Source organism: Manis pentadactyla, chromosome 2, assembly GCF_030020395.1.
Source record: "Manis pentadactyla isolate mManPen7 chromosome 2, mManPen7.hap1, whole genome shotgun sequence".
Taxonomy (NCBI): Eukaryota; Metazoa; Chordata; class Mammalia; order Pholidota; family Manidae; genus Manis; species Manis pentadactyla.
In genome coordinates, this window is record NC_080020.1 from 13,502,129 (window position 1) to 13,526,835 (window position 24,707).

General features: G+C 40.7%; 1 protein-coding gene across 1 annotated transcript in view; it reads left to right on the forward strand.

Moving 5' to 3' along the window:
• MIPEP (mitochondrial intermediate peptidase) overlaps positions 1 to 24,707 on the forward strand; it is a 175,057-nt gene that overhangs the window by 100,476 nt on the left and 49,874 nt on the right. Inside the window, exons 15-16 of the mRNA XM_036917412.2 lie at positions 2 to 76; positions 2,940 to 3,059. Of these exons, the coding sequence (XP_036773307.1) occupies positions 2 to 76; positions 2,940 to 3,059 (195 nt within the window). The remainder of the gene's footprint in view (position 1; positions 77 to 2,939; positions 3,060 to 24,707) is intronic.

Sequence of the window (24,707 nt, forward strand, 5' to 3'; positions counted from 1 at the left end):
GTCACTGCCCAGAAGTATGGTGTCTCGCCTTTGTGAATCAAAAAAAGTTTGTGCTGCAGCTGATATGCAACTTCAGGTATGTGCCCGTGTTCTGAAGTTTTTCCGAGTCATGATTATTCAAAATAAATATATGACCTTAAGTCCTTGCCAATGCTACACATTTATTATAATAATTATACTTCTAAAACTTCTTTCATCTGAGTTCAAAGGACGACCAAAATCGACTCATCCAGTCCTCACACTGTCCTTAGAAATGGATGTTAAGTAAGGTTATTTCCCATTTTCAGTTGGGAAAATCAAAGCTTGAAAAGTTACATGACTTCTAAGTCACTCCTTTCAGTCATTAGCCATGCTATGTATTTTTATTCGCTTTGCATCTTTTTAAAAATGTGTGTTTAGATAGGAAGTTTAAACAGTGATGACTTAGTTTTAGGCAATATTCAAGACCACTTTTCCAGGTTTCCAGATGAAGACTAGAAAATTTTCCGGGACCATCTGGATTTCAGGTGTATATGATACCAGATGTTTAGGTTGTTTGTAGTTACTGAGATTGTGATTGTTTATGGAAATCTTTCTCTTCATCAGATCTTGAGAGTTATATAAACATAGCTTAAACACCCATCTTTCATCTCAGGCCATATTCACTTTATAATGATCCAGTTACCTATTTAAAACTGTAGCCATTACTTAATTGCTTTATAGTTTTGTAAAATTCAGTGCTTATGAGCTCCGGTTTTGTTGTACCTTACAATATATATTTCAGTGAAGAAAATATGTACTATAGACAAAATCATGAATTCATGTTTGATTTACATTATTTAATGTCTATTCCTATCAATGTAGTTGAAAAAGGATTCCTGAATTATTTGAAAAAAATTAGCATTTCTTGGCAAAAGTCTTTGGAGTTGCTGATATCTATAGTGGAAATTCTACCTTTTAAAAGTGTGTGCTGTGGCTTGCATTTTGAACAATTGTTCCAATGATTTTCTTCTAAAATGGAAAGCCCTCCCAGCCTCCCAAAGGGATAGCCTCCTTAGAGAGAGAGGGTAGGGAGGGAGAGATTGGAAGAGAAAGGAAGGGTTGGGGGGAGGAGAGAAGGGGGGCAATTCTTGCCGTGGTAGCTGTTGTTTCCAGCTTCCATATGACACAACAGTCCCCGTGTGCAGTGAAGACAGATAAGGGAGGAAAGGAAATGAGCCTTTCGGACTTTTGAGACAGTATTAACAGTGTTTTTAAAATTGTGAATTTTTTTTGTCATGCATTGTTTTAAAATTAGACTCGTAGTTATCTGAGCCTCTAAGGTTCTTAGTCCCAGGCAAACTTGAAGCCTTATGTGCATGGGTAGACTCATCACTTTAGAATTGTTTGGTTTATCAGCAAGTGAGCTTTAAAGCTATACACATCTAATTTATTTTGCTCCGTTTTTTTAATTTAAAAAAAGTAATTCCATGTTTATGCCTTCTGTTTGTGAAAGGTGTAAGCGAAGGAATGAAACGCTTGAATTCTGATTTGTTTGGAGATCGGAGCAAAGATCCTCCTCAGTTGAGGTTAGAATTTAAGAGTTCCTAATAGTTTATTCTGTTAGAATATAGACAAGACATAGACAAGTAGTCTTGGCTCCTCTGATTAGCTTTATGCATTGTTATGCACTGAAGAATATAGAACTGAAAGAGCTGTATTTAGCTATATGTTTAGATTACCAGTTAGAGTAGAGCAATATTTTTATTTAGGAAATGTCTATATTTTTCTAGGGAAGGTTCAAACTTGACTTTATAATTTAGAACCATAATTCTATATCTAGATGAAGCCAGAAGCTAGAGGTCATTTAAATTTTTTCTTTATCCAAACTAATCCTCAGTTCTTTCAAGTCAACAGCTGCACATTCTCTACAAATTCCATTTTTGAAACAGAAAGATACATATCAGAAACATAATTGCATGTGAGACTTTTCCTTTGAAATAAAGCATTTTCTACATTCTTGCTTCAGGTGAACTCCAAACAATGTTAATAGTCAAAAATTACAGTAAAAAGGCATTTTACTTTAGACTATCTATGTAAAAATCAGTTTTCCGCACTCTGTAAGCAGCAGGTTTCATGTTGAGACTTCTTCGGGTGCTTTATTCTCCTATTACATTTCGGTGGCCCAAGTCCTCCGCTCAGGGGGGAGTGAGCCTTCCCTCCCGGTCACCTCCTGAAGCCAGAATCGTCCCCGCACAGCAGCTGCTTCCTTTGTGCCTCTGACACCCGGCGTGGGGTCTGCGCCAGAATCTCCAACAGCTGCTCAGACTTCTTTGTAACGTCTGTACTCACCAGATGCGAGGTTGCTATTCCATTCTCCACCTCCCACCTGTTCAGAGAGTTGAAGGTTCTTTCAACTCTCATCACAAAACTTGGGTTCTGACCATTTCATGTCTCTCATTAAGATACATGAGGGTGCCAGGAAGAAACCGAACAGGATTTATTGAAACCAAACAGGATTTATTAGGTCCAGAGAGTCACAAGTTATAACTTAATTTTTTCCTGTTTCAAACTATATATTTTGCCTATATATGTGTGTGTGTGTGTGTGTGTGTGTATATACATACATATATATATGATTTAGCTAATGAATGTATATATACATATATGCAATATAGGCAAAATGCCAATTTTGTGATCACTAATTTGCTGCACTGTATGTAAAGAGTACCATGTAAATAAGGTTCAGAATTCTTTAATAATCTTAGTTATGAAAAGGTTGAGAGCTTTCCTTTTCATCATTAATATGGCCTTAAATGGGGTACAAAAATACATCTCAAGCCATATACATTTATATCTGTGGATGTATTCAACTGTGATTTATAGTTATTACTTTGGTACACCGATACCATCTTCGGTCAGCCATGTCTTCGGTACAAGGACGGACTACCCACTCTGACCCGGTGTTTTCGTCCGACTAGGTCTTCTATGCCACTCTGGATCAGATCTACCATGGGAGGCATCCCCTGAGGAGCTCCACCACAGACATTCTCAAGGAAACACAGGAGAAATGTTACGGCTTACCCTATGTTCCAAATACTGTGAGTCTGGCGTTTTGACCCTGGTGTGTGTCACTGGGTGGTTCTCCTGTCATGCCTGCTGGAGAGTAGGGCACAATCTCCTTCCCCTTTGCAGAAATCCTCACATTGGTGTCAAGGTCCCATATGGGGCAAAGGTTAGAAATGCTTGGCTCGTGTACTGCCTCATCCATCCATTGGCTTGTGCTTATTTTCCTCCTGCTAACAGTGTTTTTTGAGATTCATGAAAAAGTGGGGGGTTAAAAAAAGGTCTTTGGAATTAACTTACATTCTTTTCCATTGTTTTTCTATAATGAGAAAAATGGTTAGCAATACAAGATGAATGATCATCAACCCTAATCATTTTCATTGCAAAGAGAATTAGCATTTACAGAGGGCCTGAATGGTGCCAGGGATTGTATTAGATGTCTTACCTATCTGATCCCAGTGAGTGCCCTGCCGGGATGGAGAGCAGAAATTTTGTTACCATTTATTGAGTAAAAGGTGCCAGACTCTAGTTGTTTGAGAAAACATCTCTTCCTTAACTCTCAGCCCCACAAATTAGGTAAAATCCCCATATTTGGGCTCATACTGAGGCTCATATGCATTGTATGTCTTGCCTAAGATCACTTGGGTAGTAAGTGACTGTGTTGGGATATAAAACCAACCTCTAAAGCCACGCTTTCTTCATCGCTCCAGGGCTCCTGCAAGGAAGCTGGGAGTGGAGCAGAGTACTGGCCAGTGCAGTCAGCAATGTGACTGACCCTTTTCTATTACTCAGGACTCTCAGTTTTAAGTAATAGAAACACGATTCGTATTGGCTTAAGCAGAAAGGGAATTTGCTGAGTCTCAAAATTGAAAGGTGTAGGGGTAGGTCTGGTTTCAGGCAAGTTGGATCTAGTCAGTTCCTACAGACTATCATTAGAAGTGTTTCTCTTTCTTTTCATTTCTCAATTCTGTTTTTTTCTGGGTGGTTTGTTCTCGGGCAGGCTGCCCTGACTGATGGTGTGGTGGCTACACGTAGGTCCAGTTTTCTGTCCTTCTAGCTTAGCCAGCCTAATAAAAAGAGAACTGATTTGAAAGTGCTCTGTAAACTGGAAAATGCCGAGTACATGTGGTTTTACTTGTTACAGTACCAGATACCAGCACATGCTGTGCTAAGAAATTAGCACTGAAGAGATTAACTGAAGTTAATCAATAAACTGAACTATAATCTCCCACTACATCTTCAGGCCCTAATACTGAAACATGCATGGGAAGAGTTCATATCTACCAGGCAATAAACTAACAGGGTGTTTTGTCTTCCTTAACTCCTTATCTATGGCTTTGATTGACTTAGAAGCTTACTCACTTGCTCCAGATATATCATGCTAGTTATACTACCTGTCTTTGACCCTACATGTAACTTACTGTTCTAATGCTCTGTACAGTTGAGCTCTGGATTATCTATTAGTGAGAATGTGTAGTAATAAGAATAATCTATCAGTGGAGTAAATCATAATAACAGTTGCCTAGATTTTAATAGGTTTTTCCAGGTTATAGATCATTGCCTCATTCACGTGCTTTTGTGTTTATGCAATTTTGTGTGTATTTTATGTTCTTTTCTGCTTCTTTGCTTAGCTTTGAAATGGAAGTGACTTAAACTCCCTGTAGTTACAACTGCAGTAAGCAGTGAAGTCATAGGCAGGCCAGGATCAGGGGGAACTGGGGTACTTCCTAATGCTGCAGAACTTCGACTTGGTCTGACAATGCTTTGGTCTTGAATAAAACTCAAACTTCCTTACCATCTGGGTTTCTTCTGTGTAATAGTTAAATATACAAAGATGAGGTCACAGTGACAACCAAATTCTAATACAGCAGTGGATTGTTTTTAATTTAGAAGGAAGGATGCTGTTAGTTCTACTATCCTTGTCCTAGTTCCTTTTGAGAAAATATAAAGGTTTATTTCTTCACAGGAATTATTTTCCCCATTCATTGTCAGTATCCATAGCTCTTTGAGTAAGTTGTTTTAAAAGGTCTTTACAAGAAGCATAGCTACATTTAGGGAAGAAAGACGTCCTTTTAAGACTTGTCTTTTTTTTTAATGTCCTAGAAGAGTTTGTTTAGATTTGCATGTTCTATTCTTAGAAACTTCTGCATTTCCTCATTCATTTGTCAATTCATTCTGTAAACCTATAACATTCTCATAAAAAATAAAGAATAAAATGAGGGTATTTATGGGAATTCTTCAATACAACATTCATCAGGGTAGTAAGACAAGGAAAAGAAAAGATACAAGCTTTGGAAAGGAAGAAACAAACTCATTATTTGCAAATGATTGATTGCTGAGGAAATCAGAAGTATCTATAGTCAAATTATTAAATTTAATGAGAAATTAGCAACTTTTCTAGGTAAGCAGTCAATACATAAAAATTTATTCCATCTCTGTTTACCATCAATAAGCTGAAAAGAAATTTAAAGATTCTATTATGGTAACAAAATGTATGAGATACCTACTAAAATATCTAAAAGAAAAAAGTGTATTACCTTTATTTTCAAAAACCTAAATAAATGAAGAAATGAACCATATTTATAGACAGGAAAATTAAATATCAAAATGGTATCAATTTTTCTCCAATTAATCTATACATTTAATGTAATATAATTCTATTTATTTCAATCTAACAAGCTGATTATAGAATTTTATGTGAAAGAACAATGGCCCAAGAATGGCTGTGGCCCCACTGAAGAACAGCAGCAAGTTGGTAGACTTGCCCTCTCAGAATTAGCCTTCAGGTGAAGCTGTAGAAATTGAGGCGGTGGCCTTCTGGTGTGGGGCTGCCCAGAGAGCGCTGGGGAGCAGAACCAAGAGCCCAAAGGCCGACTGAGCGTGTTTCTGGACTCCTGAACATACGCTGGGTGGCACTGCAGCTCTGTGGGCAAAGAAGGGACTCTTTCATAAAATGGTGCTGTAGTGATTGATCACCCACATGGGAAAGATCTCAATACATGTCTCATACTGCACACAAGTAAAGTGGGCTAAAGACCCAAATGTGAGAGGTAAAGCTTTAAATTTGTAGAATATAATACAAATGTCTTTCTGATAGTCCCTTTTTTTACTTGCTTAGATTATCTTACATCTTTTAATATAAAAGGCATTAACCATAAAACAAGACTGATAATTCAACTATTTTAAAATTTGAGTCTTCTCTTAATCAAAGAAACAAGTAAAAAATTGTGAAAAGAAAAGTAGAAACTGGAAGTAGATTCTTCCAATATGTGTAATTTGGAAAGTATATACTTCCCTTTCTTTAATTATATCCTTTTACTGTGGTAAAAAGCAACACAACATTTAAAAAAATCACCCTGGAAAGGGAATATTTTTAAAATGCTTGGAATTGGCAAGTACATGGACAGGTAAGAAGCCATATAAAATGACCCCCATATTAATCAGGGAGTGCAGATTCAAATCACTTTAGGATATCATTTTACTCTCACCAGTTTGGCAAAAAGAATCAAACAATTGGCAGTACCCAGTGTTGACAAGGGCATGGAGTCACATGTGCAGGCCGGAGCGCCCATGTTGGAAAGCACCTGGGCGTTGCCTGTCAGAGTTGAAGATGAACAAACCCTATGACACAGCAGCTCAGCTCGTACATGTAACCTGTAGACATCATCTTATGTACCAGGTGTAATGGAATGGAAGGTTTGTAAGAGCACTGTTTGTAGATGGAAAGAAAGGGGCAGGTAGGGTCTGGAAAGAACCCGAGAGATTGTAACAGGAAAGTAAATACTTTGGGACACATTCTTCTGCTGGGATACTATTCATCAGTGGAAATTGAGGAACACAGATGATGAGCTTAACAGGCACAATATAAAGTATTAAAAAGTCAGCAGAATTAAACTATGTACATTTATAATGTGGTTCAAAATAATGTGAACTAAGCAGTACATTATCATAGATACATAAGTAGTAAAACTATAAAGAAAGTGAAAGAATAATAAACACAAGATTCAGATGGTGCATCTGGAGTAAGGAAAGGGACCACAAAGTCTTAGAAATATTGTAGCTCTTAATTGATTAGAAGGGAGATCATTGATCATTTTGTCATTCTTTTTACCTTATTAGTAGAAATATATTCTTGGCATATATAGGAAGTATTTCTAAATGTTAAAAAGTTATTTTGGCTGCAATATATGGGGTAAAGGATAGATTTAGGGAGAGCAGTTGGGGAGTTACTGACCAAGCTGGGCAAAGCTGACGGCAGCTTGAACTAGGATAAGTCACCATGGACATGGAAAGATTGAAATGGGTTTGAGAACAGTGTAGAAGGTAGGATCAGCACAGCTGATAGGAACTTGGCTGATGTGGATGTAGGGTAGCGAGGGAGAAGAATGAATCAGGAATTTTTACCAGGAAACCAAGTAGAGGGTGACCATATGGTATGTCTTCCCATGCAGGCCAAAGACTCACAGTTCTCTCCAATAAACTTATCTCCAGAAAGGGTTTCTCCCAAATGAATCCTTTTATTCCCTCAAACCTACAGAATATTTGTAATATTTACAGAGCCTGTATGAATTATATGTACATTATGTGATCTAAACTTTAAACAAGGATTATATCCATATTCACACCTCTTTGAGTACATGAATAACTGGTCTTGGGAATAAAGTGTTGCATCAGTTACATGTTGGCATGTTGGGCTTCTTGCTGCAGGACATCTCAGTATATGCAATGTGCCAATGAGCATTATGAGTCTCTAGTGCTCTGTTCCCAGATTTATTAACCATGGATCATCACAGTTTATTTCTAGGCACTATCCCTCTGTGGGTCATATTTTGGAAAAATGCACTTATATTATGCAACTATTGAACAGGGGCAGTTCCACCAATATTCCACAATAAATAATGGATGCTTATTTTTCAAGTGAATGAATAGCCTTATTATGTCAGCAATTTATTAATATTTATGTGAGCAGTAAAGTACTCTGTATAACAAGAAGACAGGTTTAATTAGTACTTTCTTGCTGTTTGAAGCTAGACATCCAGAAGCTCCTCCTCAGGTGTGTACGGAGGGCAGCTCACAGCATACGGCAGGCCGTGTTCCGGTGCTCCCACTTCTCTTCTGTTGAGAGTACAGTGTTTTATTTTTTGGTTAATGGCCGTCTCTTCTCAGAATATTCTAAGTGATTGTGTGTCTCCCCATTACCTCTCTGAGGCAGCTGAGAGACCGCCATGTCTGGGAACGTCTGGGATGAATCCTTTCTCTAGCTTGATGACCCTTCAGTTTTATCCTAACGAGTATTTCTCAAGTTCAAAACATGAACACTGACCGCTGTTAAGCTGCAGTTTTTTAAGATTTGTTAATGGCGCAGTTGCACCTCACTGTTTTGAACTAATCTTTGTGAATTTCATTCATAAAACTGTGTCCACACATAGCTCTTCTCAGAGAAACGGTGTTCTCCGAGCAAACCTCGCTGCCAGCGGGACCTCTTTGTCCATTACCCACCTCACATTGGAAATAGTGATGTGTACGGGCAAGAAAGCCCTGTGCACCTGTCAGTCTTTATTTCATGAAAATATCATAGTACGTCTGAGAAGATTGTCTTTCTTGTCCATTCATAATTTAAATCTATTTTGACAGTATAAAAGTTGCTTAAGGCTAAAATAAAATAATTTTAAGAAAGCGGTTACCGACTGGGATTGAGTGACGTGTTGATATCTGGTCATTTTCATGTCAGAGCAAACACCAACAAAGACTGTGTGAGGAGACCCGTTTCCTGTGATTACTATTCATTCAACATTTAAAAGCTTCGTTTTTTAAATCCACCAACAAACTCCTCTCACAGCTGCACGGCGCTGCAGCAACAGAGGCAGCAGGCCGCTGATTCCCGCCTGCCCGGGGCTGGGGAGGGGCCTCACCTGGCCTCTGCGTTGGGGGCGGGCGTGGCACGTGCTACGGGCTTACTGGGGAGCGTACCCGGTTTGCGGCCGCCTGCTGGGGGCGTCATCGCGGAAAGGCCACAGCCACTGAGGACTGATTTCTGTTGAGACTTATTCTGTTATGTCCAGTTATACAGAAGTGATGTATTTCACAGTAATCCAGTACAGTAAGTGATGGTCTGTAGCTCGCCTTCTCATTAGAACAGCTGCAAATTGTGCTAAATCTAATCAGACATGCCGAGAGAGGTATCAGATATCAAAGAGCAAACATGTTTTTGTTATTTGGCCTAAAGAAAATGATTTCCAAATCATTTTATGTATTTCTTAAGAGAAGAAAAGTAAAGAAGGATTTTAATCACTATCATACAATTTATATATTTGTACTTAATCCAGTTATGTCATTTGTATTGTTATAGACACCATTTAGATTACTGTAAATAAATTACATATTATATTTATAATATATATTTTTATTAAGTTCCTACTATGTGCCTGTACACTGTTGGGTGATGGGGATAGAAGAGTGAATGAAACAGACTGAAATCCTTGCCCTCGTGGAGCCTGTATCAGAAATGGCTTGTTGGGGGTGTCTATACATAATTATCCTTATGTCTGGTTGGCTGTCAAACATTTCATTATTAAGCAAAATACTCAAGTCCCTTGTGAACAGATGGACTGAGCATAAAAGCTGAAAAAATCAAGATATTCTTATGCACAGTACAGCAGTACAAAAGATGTGTTTGGGCCCCGAATTTTTAATTTCGGAAGAGAGGCTTCTTATCTGCAATAATCATGAGAAAGAGGTGCCTTTTGCATTTGCATTGGGCCGGGCGTCTTCCTCTCAAGTGCCCCTGCCACTGCAGTGCGCTGCTTCAGCAAGCCCTCATGGAGCGAAGCAGCCAGACCCTGGAGAGGGCACAGCAGCAAGGTGGGGAGGAGGGGGGGGGTGCTGGCCAGGAGAGGGGAGGCCTAGCAGTCAGCCCAGAGGGGCGTCTCAGCGAGGGCTCACACCACCTCAGCCAGTGTGGTGGGAGATCTTCTAATTGGAACAGACTTTTTTCAAATACCAGCAGAAACCAAAACTGTAAGCATATTATTTTCTCTTCTGGTTTGACTACTACAGTTGAAACAGTCTAATGCTCCACTCTGTTCTATTATTTTATATGGTTACACTGACCGAATGGTGGTGGCTTGGAACATCATTTGTAGAACATTTATTTTAGATGTGGTTCTGAGTTCCCAAAAAACAGACTAATAAACTTTTAGTATACAACGTGTGTGTAATTTGAGGACTTCCCATCTTGAAATGGCTCTATTTTTAAAGCAGATTCTTAAGCTGACATCACTGTTGTCATGATAATATAAGGGAAAGTAACCTCTAATTTACCAGTTGGAGATATAGTGCAAGCAGTGGTGACCCAGCTGTTTACACAGTGTGCTCATCCCAGATTAGCTTTCAACAGACCCCTCAGCCACGTGGAAGGGCAGAGCAGAAATAGGGAGATGAAATCAATGCGAAGGAAGAGGGCAGAGCGATTTTGAGAGTACCCTTAACATGCTTACTGTACTGGGTGGAGTTTTGTTTCTTAATAGTCTCGAAGAGAAGAAAAATAAAAACATCCACCATGAGAAAGTGGCATTGCCACACACAGTTTGTGTGTTAAGACTTTGATTTATTGCTACTAGCTTATATTCTTTCCTGTGTACTTGATAGTTTTGAAGAACTTCTTTCTCCAAAGTATATATGTGGGTGTATATGTATAGAGTATATATGTGGGTGTATATGTATAGAGATCCATATAGATGTCCAACAATTGTGCATTCAAACAGGTGAAAAATTATGTTTTTATATTTTTTATTTTAAATGTACATCTCAAAGATTTTTGTAGGCAATCTCACAATTTTAATTCAGTCATTAATAGAAAATTGTACCACAGCTTATTAACCTTATGTCCTATAGCATTCAAATGTTGATTTTATTTTAAAAGCTTTAATCTTAGAAAAATTGATGTCATGAAGATAAGAAGTAATTATCTGTTAAACGATTTCTACCATCTAGTTAAAATGACTATCAGATTTTTTCTAATTAGTTATTTTTAAAGTAAGGCTGGTAAGTGAAACCAGGATCACATGAGAGTCTGTATATAGAAATCTGAGGTCTGCTCTTGACCTTTGCTATTACCTCGCACTTGTTCAGATGTTGGTTTAAAGAAGTAAAAAAACAAAAATACTATCTATTAAACAATAGAACTAGAGCCCCAGTGTGGTTAAAAGTTCATCATTTTCTCTCCAGAGAATTCAACTTAAATTCTTTAATAAAAATCCTTACTCCGTTTTTTTTTCTTTTCTTTTCTTTCCTCAAGAAGAATTTCCTCCTATTTTTATGTCCTAGTTCTTGTGCAAATGACACCCTCTTTGGTGAGGTGCAGGTACCGCCCAGGTTGCCCTAGTTTTGAGTATTTGATGTTGCTAAGCAAATGTTAGATTAAACAAAACAATGTTTATTTTTTTTCTTTATCTTAAATACAAAGACCATATGGTGCATATCTGGAAAAACCTAAGTGGTTAATTACATGTTAAATTCCTTTCCTCTTTGGCTGCATAAACAACTGAGAAAATATTTACCTTCTCTGTCATGCTAGATTTATTTATGACTTTGTAACTAAAACACAGAAGTGTTATAAATTGAAACTTTAATCTCATGATTGACTCATTTTCTAAGAATTTATATGGTTTCACTTTGTGGGACAGCTGCAACTCTAAATTTCACTGATCTAAAACATGAGGAAATTCTATTACTACCGGGTTGTTTTTATAATATAGTCTTTTGAGCCAAGTCCCCAACTTTCATTTTTGTCTTGGTTTTCATGAATAGTGCTACACATTTTTCCCCCCAGCAAATTTGCACAGGCTAGCTAAAATGAAATAAAAATCCAGGATATTAGATGTTCTTTCTTTACCAGGTAAACTATATTTTAAATGATACACATGTGTCTTTTAGATTTTAGGCTGTTTACATTTCAGGCAGCTTTTTCTGGGGTGATCCTCTATGGTAAATTGTGTTGTCATACACAGTGACAGTGAGCTGTGAGCGGGGCACAGACGCCTCACCACGACCCAGGAGGGGATGGTACCCAGAGGCCTTGTTCCACTGTCCTTTTTCCTTTGTGCCTTGTGACCAACAGGGAGGCCAGGGGCTACATAGCTATACAAGGAAGCCTCCCGTTGAGTGATGTTAATTTTATATTTTAGTTGTATTTTGGGAAAGTAATATATGCACATGACTAAAGAGCATAGGATGTGATGAGTTGACAGTGTGAGGCCTGTGCCCTGCTGTGGCCCCTGCCCTGGCCCCCTGGCCCTGGAGGGAGCCCACCTCACCATTCTTTCCTATATGCGAGACGCTTCCGTTAGATCTAAAGGCGCATCAGATATGCAGTTCTCAGGATCTCCATTCCCTTCGAGTTCTTACTGCTTTTCTCCCATCCAAGTTGACTCTGGACTGGACAGTTTTAATTACCCCTTAATGAGTGTCCCCCTCTCCACTTTTCTTCTCACAAATCCACACCGCTATGAGTGAGACCTTTTCTAACGGCAGTACAGGCTTGGCCATGACCCCCCACCCCCCGCCCACTTAAAGCCCTTCAGTGGTCCCATTGCCCTTAAGCTGAAGGCCAGAGACCTTCACCACCTGTGAGTTCCTGCGCAGCCTGGTCACTGGTTTCACTGCTGAACATACCCCGCCTCCTCTGGCATCAGGTTCTTGGCATGTTTCCCTCTGCCCAGAGCACTGTCTTTTTTCTCCTCACCACTTCTGTGGAAATGACTTAGTTTCTCTGCTAAATATTCTCACAAAACTAAGGTCTTTCCTTTCACATAGGTCATCCTAGTTTATAATTTCTTGATTTCGTTTGGTTAATTCCTGTGTTCCCAATGAGAGTGAAATTCACAAAAGAGCAAGACCCATTTCTGATTGGTTCATTGTTTCTCCTGCACAGTTACTATGCATGGTAGATGCCCAACAGATATTTATAGAAGATTTTTAAAAATCTTTTTATTGAGGCATAATTTACAGGAAGTTCACTATCCTGATACACAGCTCCATAAAATTTTATCTATGAATATACCTGTGTAACCACTATCCAGATGAGCATAGACAACATTTCCAGTGCCTCCGAAGGCCCCTGCTGCCCCGCTCTCAGTCAGTACGCCTTCCCCACGAGCTAACACGTACGCACCATTGGATGGTATGTTCTCATGCGCTCTCCTGTGTCTGCCCGCTTTCATACAGTAGTGCGTCTGTGAGATCCATCCGTCTTGTTGCATGTTCCTGTAATCTATTCTTTTTCATTGCTTTGCAGTACTCCACTTTAAATACGCCACAACTTATATATACATCCCACTCTTGATGGACAATTGAGTCATTTCAAATTTAGGGTCGTTATGAATGAAGTTCCTGTGACTATTCTTGTATGTGGCTCTTGGTGAACGTAAGCATCTGTTTCTGGGGAGTGTGTACCCACGAATAATGTGGGGTGTACTTTTGTTTTATTGTAGCTATTGCCAAGCAGTTTTTCAAAATAATTCTCCTGAGTTACATACAACCAGTGATATCTGGATGTCCCATTTGCTCCATCCTGTCCAATACTCATACTGTCAGCCCTTTTTTAATTTCAGCCATTCAGAGAGTATGGAGCCTTATTTCATTGTGATTTTAATTTGTCTTTCCCTCTTGAATAATACTGGGCTCTTTTTCCTGTTTATAGGCCACTTGAATGTCTTCTTTGTGGAAGGATTTTGGCTAATCTGGATGAAATGGGAAGCCCTGGAAGGCTTCAAGCTGAGGGCTGGCAGACGGAATGTGTAGTGTAAGGGAGGAAGGTCAAGAGAGACTGAAGGGCTTGGGCCAGAGCAGCCAGAAGGCTGGCATTGCCACCAAGATGGAGAGACTGCGGGAAGGGCAGGTCTGTCAGGGCAGCCAGGAAAGAAGCTTTAGAAACTCAGTCTGGGGTGTCATCAGACAAACGAGCAGCTGTCACACAGGCAGGTGGATATGTTAAGTCCAGAGTTCAGAGGAGCATCCATGCTGGAGACACAGATTTGGAGTGATTCACACATGGACTGTTTCTGAAGCTGAAATCACCCATAGGAGTGAGTGAGCATACACGGAGACAGGTATGTGCACAGGGGGAGCCCTGGGCCCGCAGTGAGAGGGCCGGGAAATGAGGCAGAACCCACAGGGGAGAATGAGAGAGAGAGAAACCAGTGAGGGAGGAGGAAGAAGTAAGAGGTCGGATGCCTGTGAACCATGCAGAGGAAGCGTCTCGAGGAGGCGCAAGAGACGAATGCATCAGACGGCACTACATCCCGCGACCCGAGGCCCAAGAGTTAGCTCCTGGCTTTAGTGACAGGGACGTCCCTGGAGACCTAGATGAGAGCAGTGCCGGTGGGGTGGGGGGACCAGGGCTAAGGACAGTGAGTTTCAGAAGAAGGTGGAGAGGAGTCGGAGACAGTGAGTCCCGACAACTCTGGTATTTTCCTGCAAGCAAAGGAGAGAAATCGGAGTTGGAGGGAGTGCAGGATAAAGAGGTTGTTTTTTTGTTTGATTTATTTCATTTTGGTTTTCCTGAGGGAAGTGACATGAATAGGCTAATGAGAAAGACCTGTTAGGACTGATAAATGGATGATGCAGGAGAGCAATGGGGAAAGTGCCGAGGGCCAGAGGGGACGCTGGAAAGGGAGAGGGGCAGGTATGCTGGGGTCACTGACAGAGTGGGGGTCTGGGGTGAGGTTGGTGAGCCGCCGCCTGGCAGCAAGGAGGGCTGCTTGGGGCAAGAGCCACCCACTAGAGGTAGTCAGGGCTCATGCAGCCATGCCAGCCCCTCAGGTACGGGGCCAGCTCACTGGAGCCGTGCCTTCACCAGGTGAGGACAGTAACACAGGAGGGCGCAGCGGGCTTGAGGCACAGGCAGCGCACAACTGCAGGGACCAAGGCGGGTGAGAACCATGTCATGGACCATCAGCACTGAGGCTGGGGAAGAGGCTGGGCCCAGTGGGTTTGAGATGAAGTACTGAAGAGAATGAGCCAAAGAGAGGGGGTGACCTTGAGGACCTGACATTGGTACTGGGGAGGGGTTTTGGTTACAGTAATGAGGGGGGAAGTTGTCACCGTGCAAGTGAGAGGCTGAGTCAGGCCCAAGAGCAATGTTGCTGGTGAAGAGAGGGCCAAGGAGTCAAGAGACCAAAGTGTATTCATTTTCTATTGCTGCTCTAATAAATTACTGCAAATTTAGGGCTTAAAACAGTATAAAAATGTATTTTCTTACACTTCTGAAGGTCAGGAATCCAAAATGAGCCTTAAGGGACTAGAATGAATGTGTCAGCAGTGTTTGATCCTTGTGGAGTTTCCAGGGGAGAATCTCTTCCCCGCAGCGCCTGGCCACAGCCAGTCTGCTTCCTCCCACATCGCCCTCCTTGTCCGTTGACCTGCGTGCCTCTCTCTTACAATGACCACTGTGCTTACATTCAGGGCCCACTTAGATAATCCAGGGTGATCCCCTCGTCTTGGGATCTTTACTCACATCCGCCAAGTCCCTTTAGTCTGTAAGGCACCCCTCACCGGTCCTGGAGGTGAGGGCACGCACATCTTTGCAGGAGGGGCCGCGGCTCTCTCTGCCATACAGGGCCTTTGAAAGGTCAGCCTCGGGTCATAGAGATCGTCATGGTTTTACCAGGAGTGGCATCAGCTAGAGTGTAAGTAAAGCAGAAAGCAAACATCTGGAAGGGATGAGTGGGACTAGCTGCCGCTGCAGCCGCCGACTGTGATCGCACAGGTGCCGAGGTGTCACGGGCCAGTCGGGGTAACCGAGGTGGGAGTGGCCTTGAGGAGGACAGGGAGAATAGTCTAGAGCTGGCTGTGAAAAACAGAGAAAACACCCATTAATTACAAGCCCAGCGCCATGAAGGGTTTGAAAAGTTGCAGGAGGGGTAAGATCCTCACCAGAGACCCAGGTTTGTTAGAACCAGAGAGCAAAGGGCACCTTGAGAGATGGCAAGTGAAAATACAGGGGGGCAGAAAGCAGAGGCCAGAACGAGGATACACAGAGCTGTGGGCGCGCAGAGCGTTCTGTGGTGGCTGATACACGCAGGGCAGATGGTCTCAGGACGGGGGCGAGGAGCCTCCCCCCTTGACAGCTGCCAGTAGAGGCCGGGGAAGGGTTGGTCTTCCCAGAGCACGTGGCAGTTGGATGAGGAGCGCTCAAAACCCATCATAATGGATGAAAAATGAGACATGTTTTCACATGAGTGTGCAAAACACAAGTACAGTATTTCTGTTTATTATTCATACCCGATACTCTAGGCAATGGCAGAAGCTCGGATGTGCATTCAGTTTTGCAGTGAAGTTAAGAAGCTTTGTGACTTTGAGGCTGTGTTCCAGGGACGGGGCAGCAGGAGGGTTAAGTAATTGCCTCGGGTACCACAGGCAGAATCAGTGTATGTGTTACCTGGCTTTTGGACTGGAGATCTCTGTTATTAATTTATTGTCATGCAGTAAATTCCAGATGGAGTGAGCACTTAAATAGAAAAAAATAAGCCATTAAAAAGATATCTTTTTTCATTTAAAGGATAGCAAATTAAAAAGAAATGGAAGAAATCATAAATGAGAACAGAGATTAATAGCTATGATTATAAAAATTTGGATTTCTCTCAGAAAACATGAAGAAAATTCACAGGCAAGCAAACTGGTTTTTAAAAATTAACACATTTATGACAAATGGTTTGCATTGTTTCTCTATAAAGAGTGCATACAAATTCAACAACAACAAAATCCCAACACTCCCCCATAGAAAAATGGACAAAAGAGCATAAAAGGGTCAGTCACAAAAGGAAATTAAATGATTAATATACATATGAAAAATTGTTTGACTTCCCTAGCACTCAAAAAATGTCCAACTGGGATAACAGATGGCATACCCACTTTTAAACTTAGTAAATGTTTTACAAAGAGACAACACTCTAGTGCAGAACTGATCCACTGAGATCGGTATTTTTACATTTGTTCATAGGAGAACAAACTGGTTTGGAAGGAGAGACCAAGACCATGAAGACCTTACATACTTCTTCAGCCGATAAGGTGACATTTAGGAATTTATCCCAAAGAAGTAAAGAGAAAACAAATACAGCTTTATGCATGATAATCACATTCACAAAAAAATTGAGAGTCCAACATTCAAGGAATGGGTGAGCAAACCATGCCGTGCCCCTGTGCTGGTCATCAGGCTCCCCCTGAATGCCCGCCCATTCAAGAGCATTCCACAGCTATCTTGGGCACGTAAAATTGCACTTCCTTGCTTCATGCCATTAATTGTGGCCATGTGACTTGATTTGACCAAAGAAATGGAGCAGAGGTGTCTCATTGCTCAGCTGTGGCCTGTAAAAGCTACTGTGCAGTTATCCACATTTCCTTCCCCTTGGCCCAGCAGCCAGTGACATTGCAATTGCGGAGACCCTAAAAGCGTGGGGGCCTCTGTGCTGATGACGCAAGAGGCGCCTGCTGACCCGAGAGGGCACCTACTCAAGGAACAAATCTTTGTTGTTGGAAGCCACCGAGATTTTAGGGTCCATTTATTGGAATCGTAACTAGCATATCCTGTTGTAGTCCATATAATGAAATAGTATATACCCATTAATGTTTGCAAACTCAGATTAGTGAAAAATGGGCATAAAATTGTAGATAGTGTGAGTTCGTCTTTAGAAAACAAACCAAGGACAACTTTATCATATTAACAAATGTTTGTCACAGAGTCGTAGGTTCAGGGTTTCATTTTCTTTTTTGTATTTTTCATTATCTTCCAGTTTTTGTATAATGAGCATGTATTCCTTATAAAATCAGAGGTGTTAACACAGACACACACCAACACACATACCTTCAGTTGGCTTCCAATGACGTAGGCATTCATTTCCCTCTGTACCATTTAAGAGGTCCAGGTAACTGAAATGACAGTGATCATGTAGGCCTTTTCTGTGCCTGGGCAGCCCAGCTGAGATGAAGTATCAGGGCTAAGCTTAAATTACACTCAGAGTGGAATTTCCCCTTCCCCACAGCTTTAGCTCTGGCTATAAAATCCACTGCCCTGGAGCCTAAATACTTTCCCTCTCTTCTTTACGTCATCTTGGAGGTTGAGAATGCAAACACTCTTGCCTCAGAACAGGTGCATCCTAGAAGAGATGGCTTGTGAGGTGATAACCAGCCTCCTGGCAGCATTGGGCAGGTCTTCGCTGCAGTGCACTCTGCAGAAGTGCCACAGTGGAGACCATGAAGTGAATTTGTGTTCTTTGCCTGCATAAAACTTATACACACATTAATAAGTGGAAATGAATGAACTTATTTGAAACTGAGTATGTAATGTGAGTCCCTTTGCCAAATCATCTTGAAGCCTCACATGTCTTTTACTAGGATTAAATTTAATCCCCCATGAAATGTAGTTTAGACTTTGTAAATTTTCGTTCATCATTTTCCAAGGGCTTTTATTATTGCGTGCCAGGCACAATATGTTGATCCTTTGTGCAGAGCAGACAATATGCTTGACACTTATCTGCATGCCAAACTGTGGCCTCTGCTTCACCCCTGGTATGCTTTCCCAAGCCCATTTGGTACTCATTCCCTCCCCTTACTCTGAAACTCTGCCTCAGAGCTTGATCCTCCTGGCCCCAACTCTTGTTCAAGTTCTGGACCTATTTTTTAATATCATAGGAGGACTGCAGGCCCTGTGGGTGCATGTCTGTTTGTACGCTTGACTGCTCTATCCTTAAAATGTATTCCTAAGAGTGAGATTGCTGGGCTAAAAGATAGGTGCATTTACAATTTATATTCCAGTACATGTTGCGAGTTAAGATCCAGATAGTTTCCCTTGACCACCCGATTACTGATTTGATTTTAAGTTGTCAATCTAGACCACAATCTGTGACTTATTTTTGCTTGCATATCTTTTATTACAAGTCAACATCTTCCCCTATGGCATTTACCATCTATACAGGGGATGGGGGTGAATTGCCTATTTTTGTCTTTCCCGTCTTGTTGATGTTTTTGTTACTGATTTTTATAGCAATGTTAACCTTTTATCCTTTTTGTCATAAATATCTTCCCCATTTTGATATTTATCTTTTAGCCTCTTTTATGATTTTTCACATTCAGAATGGTTTGTTTTTGTAACTTGTTTTTAGTTAAATCTACCAGACTTTTCTTTCAGTGTTCTCTCATGCTTACAAAGAACTTGATAGCCTAAAAGGATTTAAATTTTTGCCCAAATTTTCTTCTAGTACTCTTACAGTTTTATTTTTCACTTTTAAATCTTTGACTCTTTGAGTTCATGATGGTGTAAGGTATGAGATTTGGAACCGGCATTAGGTTTTCTAATTGGTTTTGAATAACCCATTTTTCCCCAAAGATTTGAAAAGGCCTCCTCTGTGAGCTGCTAAGTTTTCATGTACAACAAGAGTTGTTTGTAAGCTTTCCATTTCAGAAGTCTATACCCAAGGTATTAATCATTTGTGTTTTTCTGTTGATTGTTGTTTGTTTTTTTAATACAGATGCCTTCGCTCCACTCTTCCTATCATACTGTCATGTATTTATAATGTTCTTGAAAGTCCCTCATACATGTTGTGAAATGTATTCCTGTTCTAAGAGTGTTTCTTTTTTTTTGCTCTTACGAATGGATGTATATTTTCCCCTCCCTTTTCCATCTGATTTATCATTGGTACATAGAAAGCCTTTTATTTTAGTTTGTTGGTTTTGTGGGTGACATTCTTAATGCTTACTGTTTCTGATATTTATTCACTGGATTTTGTGGGTTTTCCACATAGGTCTCTTTCTATAAACATATATTTACATAGAGATATGTGTACATCATATATCTCACAACTTATATAAATAATATTTTTGCTGCCCCTTTCCAATATTTATATACTTCCACATGTCATTGACTGGTTCATTGGCTTGAAATTGCAAAATAATGCTAAATAATAATGGCAATACTGAACATCCTTGATTTGTTTATGGTTTTAATGGACTGTTCCTAGTTTGACCAATGATTTGAAAGAGGGCTAGTATGTGTGTCTGAGAGAAGAGAACATTCCAGGACAGAGAGTCACATATTCAAATTACAAAGACAGGAGTGAGAAAGTCATTTGTGGAGGTGGGTTGTGTGAGCTGGAGTTTCATGTAGGGGAGTAATCGCCGAGGGAAATAGCCCCTCTGAGGAGGGGAAGTTAACCCCATGTGGCAGTCAGAGTGCTAGAATCAGACAGCCCAGACCACAGTGCTAATCATCGGATCTTCACCTCTGAGATGGCGCTGTCTAACCCATACGGTTATTGTGAGGATGGAATGAATGATGTACGTCCGAAGCACTTAGTCCAATGCCTGGCACATAGTAAACACAAAACAAATGTTAAGTAGTAGTAGTATTGTCAGCATCGGAAATGACTATTGATGGGGAATTTAAATGATTAAAATGGCATGTAGGAAAGATAATTTTATCAGTTGCATGTTGGTTGGGTAAGAGCAGGAAAAGCAGATTAACGCATTAAAAAGGATGGGATCCCTTTGTATGTCCAGCGTTCTTTTGCCAGTGCCTTTTGAGGGTGATCCCTGCTCCTAAAGGACAGCCATTTGCCAGGCCACCAGAGGTCCCCGTAATAATGTGTGGCTAGTTACTTAAGGACCATTATGACAGATTTGTGCCCTTCTGCTTTCAGTGACCACACGTTATTGACGTATGAGACATTAATCTTGGTGCCTTTACGCCTCTCAATATATTTAATTATAAAAGTGAGCACTCCTTTGCCTTCTTTAATATGTATTATCTTCAGCTCCTTAACTTAATGATGCAATCATTCTTTTCACATGTGTGTATTTTTCTGTGTCTCAGAGAAGCTTTGAAATACTTGCTGATTTATGGAGAGTGAAAAGTGAACCAAACTTTCTCAGAACATGTAGAAACTCTTAGACACTTAAAAGTTAAAATCAAACAGTATTTGAAATGATTTATACAATTTCAGCAATAACTTTTTCCCTCTTAAGCCAAAGTACAGTCTAAACAAGCCTTTCACAGTGCTAAGTTCTTGAAATGAAAGCAATGGAGGTCTGTAAGTTAAATGATAGTTTACATTTATTTTATAACCACTTTTTGGAACTTGTTTTCCCTCTTAAAACTTATTGTGTCTTCTAAAATACTGAGCCAGTCCCATACTGCATTTAAATTGAAATGAATTAAGAACTACATGAAAAGATTTTGGAGAATAATATGTGTCCATGGTTTAGCTTAGAAAAGCACAGTATTTTCTTGAAAATGAAAGAAAGTAGAGTAACACTAGATGCTGCTAAGCTGCCTTATTTGAAATAAGATAATTCTGATTTTTTAAGAAAAGAGTGAGTACTGACATAACGTAGCCTTGGAGCAGGAAGGGTGTGATGGGTCACATTTGGCAAGCTCGACTCCTGCTCTGCAAGATAGAGATCAATTTTCTTGCAAAGGGTGTTGTGGCTATTGTTATGTGGGGTGTGATGTATCTTGGTGACCTATAGATTAGAAGGAATTCTAAGGCCTTCAGTGCACTGCAGCCCTAAGCAAGCCATCACTCACAGCTGACCCCATGAGGATTACACCTGGAGCTTTCAAACTAAGGAGATGAGAATAGAAGAAAGCCAATATCTAGCTCCTGTTATTGTTACATTATAAAATAATGCCAGTTGATACTATTTTTATATGAAGAATTAGAATAATATTTAGTTGCTGCCTTTTTGTTGTAACTACAAATGGCTAGTTTACTTTTATCTGACGCTTTTTTGAACTGCAGCAATATGTACTGTTTGGCATCACGCAGGTTTTCCATGTATTTCAGCCATAAGTACAGCAGTTTCTTTTTTATAAGAAATTGCTAAAAGCTGTTGCATCAGGAATTTTGAAAATTCTTCAGATGAGAAAATTAGGATTGATGACATGTTGATAGAAAAGCAGGCAACCCTGGTAATTTCAGTGGCTCAGTCATGTATTTTACTTCTGTCAGTTAGTCTGTACAAAATACAGGTACTAACATGACCTACAGATGACATACTACCCTAAGCCCTGGGCTATACTTCAGAATATGCCATTGCTTAAAAAACTTCTGGAATGCCTTCACAGTATTACAGAGGGAGTGTGTGTTTTGGTGGGGAAGAGGGGGTTATTATGGATCCCAGGAGCTGAAGGTGTTTTTTGACCATCTTTGTTAACTGAATTTCATCTTACCAGGAGCATAAACCTTAGTAAGTTATATTTCCTAATTGTACATGTCTAGCTTCTGTACATTTTAGGTAACAGAAAGGAAAATTAATAGGGTGGACTTTCTAATATGGTCCAGACAAATCCTTCACCATGCAAATTAGAAAATAAGTTTGGAAAGTAGCAGTTATTCAAAACCAAGGAAATTAAGTAAATATCTTTAAAGTTATTAGGTAAAGGTCAATAGGTAAGAGCCAGTTAAATGAAGGTGTTACTGTGCAGATACCAGATTTAACAAATTGCTGGAATGAAATAATGTGATAGAGAATAAACTGCCTAAGAGTCATGCTTTCTTCAGTGTGTGTGTGTGTGTGTGTGTATGTAGTCAACAAATTATTTTTTTACCTATTTGCTAACATCTTCATAATTTTAGTGATTATCAAAACTAGTTAATTATAGAAAGAAAATTTGTACTTAATAGATAACAACTGTGTCTAAGTTACATTAATTTGACTCTAATTTTTCTACTCTTTTTTTATTCTCTTTTTGTGTGTATTGAGCACATTGTGCTAGGCACAAGGTACACTTGGGCATGGTATGCTCCGTGCTTGCAAAGGGTTATGATCGTAGCTGGTAACCTGAGCCATCCTCAAGGACCAAAACATGGCAGCTTCCTTACTTTCTCTTATTTAACACACACAGGAACTCCCTGAGGTGGGTGTGATGGAGCTCACACGCTCAAGATAAGCGTTTAGGGAGGTCATGGGGTCTGGCGACTGTCATTGAGCTGGCCAGTGCCAAGCACAGTTTCACATGGCTGTTGCCAAATTGTAACCATCTGGGTGACCCCTTATTTAGTGTCTGTCTTCCCAGTTGACTGTGTGGCCTCAAGGGCAGCATCCCTGAACACTCCCCTCTGTAGCAGGGCTGTGGCTGTTCCATGAATTTTGGAAAGGTGGGTGATTTTTGAGCCTATATGCAACCATTGTGTGCACACCCCTAGGCGAGGAGGAGGGAGCACGTGCACCCAGAAGGAGTGATGCAGGCCTGGCTGTTGGTGCAGATAGCCAGCGCTCCGGGGTGGCCGAAGGAAGAGCAGCCTCATCAGGGTGTCTCTGTGAAGACTTTAAGGGCACAGTAAAATCTAATATGTAACTGAGATAATATTCTGAAAATATTAAACAAGTGTTCTCAGCCCCCACCTCCATTAATCACCTCCCCCTCAGCCACTCCGCTAGGAAATCCGCAGAGCAGACCAATCAGATATATGCGGAGAGAGGCAGGGGACCAGGCCCCCACCAAGCCAGAGGGCACGTTTGGTTGTGCGCACACATGGCCATCCACGCGGAGGGCAGGGACGAGCAGGGACCCCCGGGAGGCCCACCTGCCTGGGCCAGGACAGCAGCCCCCCAGCAGCCCCCCGAGGATGCCCAGCATCAGCCCTGGGTGAGGCAGTGGCCTTTTTTCATCCTCAGAGAAGGCCTAATCAATGAAGTGTAATTTGAACAGAAACTGAGGAAAGTGAGGCAGTGACCCCTGTAGACATCTCTGAGGGAAGCGTGTCAGAGGCGGAGAGAAAAGCGGGGACAAAGACGTGAAGGAGTGGGAGCGAACCTATTGTGTTTTCTGACCAGTTTTAAGAGCAGGCTGGGAGGAGTGATAGGAGAGGACATCTGACAGGTGAGGAAGAAATTCCAGGGTTGTTCGTCCTGTTTAATGCAAGACGTTAACAAGCCTTACTTAACATCAGATTGTTCGTTTGTCCTTCCTCTTTCTGTATTGCAACTTTATCTTACAGGATAGGGTTCTGGTCCACCTGCCCCAGGGTAAGTGGGAGATGTTGGTTATTCATCTGTAAGCTAGGCCCCTGGAGGAGTAAAGTAAGAGTTGAAGTGGCCGCCTGCACAGCTGGACCATGTGGAGTCCATGGGTTATGCACCTGCTCTAGGATTTTTTTTCATATTGAGAAGTTACTGTCCTTTCTGCATCACATTTTTTATGCATGGGGAGAAAATCCCATCATCTACAGAAGACAGTCACCTTTCTTATCAATGTTTACTTCCATGGTTTTTGTCTTCTTATACACAGACATCTACTTCCTTTGTTGAAAAGCTCATGATCATAAACAGAAGCAGTATCCCTTTTAAAAAAATATGTGTATGATCTGCTTTCCTCTTCTTTAGGAGGTGTTATTGACTAAGGTATTTGAAGTGTAACAATGTGATGTTGCGATATACACTGAAAGGATTCCCCTCAGTTGAGTTCATACACCTGTCATCTCACATATTTACCTTTTTTTCTTTTTTTGCTGAGAACATTTTTCTCCTGTCTTAGGAAATTTCAGTTATACAATACACTGTGACCTTAGTCACCCTATTTTACATTAGATCCTCAGGCCGTCTTCTTCTTTTGAAAGTTTGTACATTTTTACCAACCTACCCTTATTTCTCCTGTCCCCTAGCCCCTGGCAACCACTTTTCTAACACTC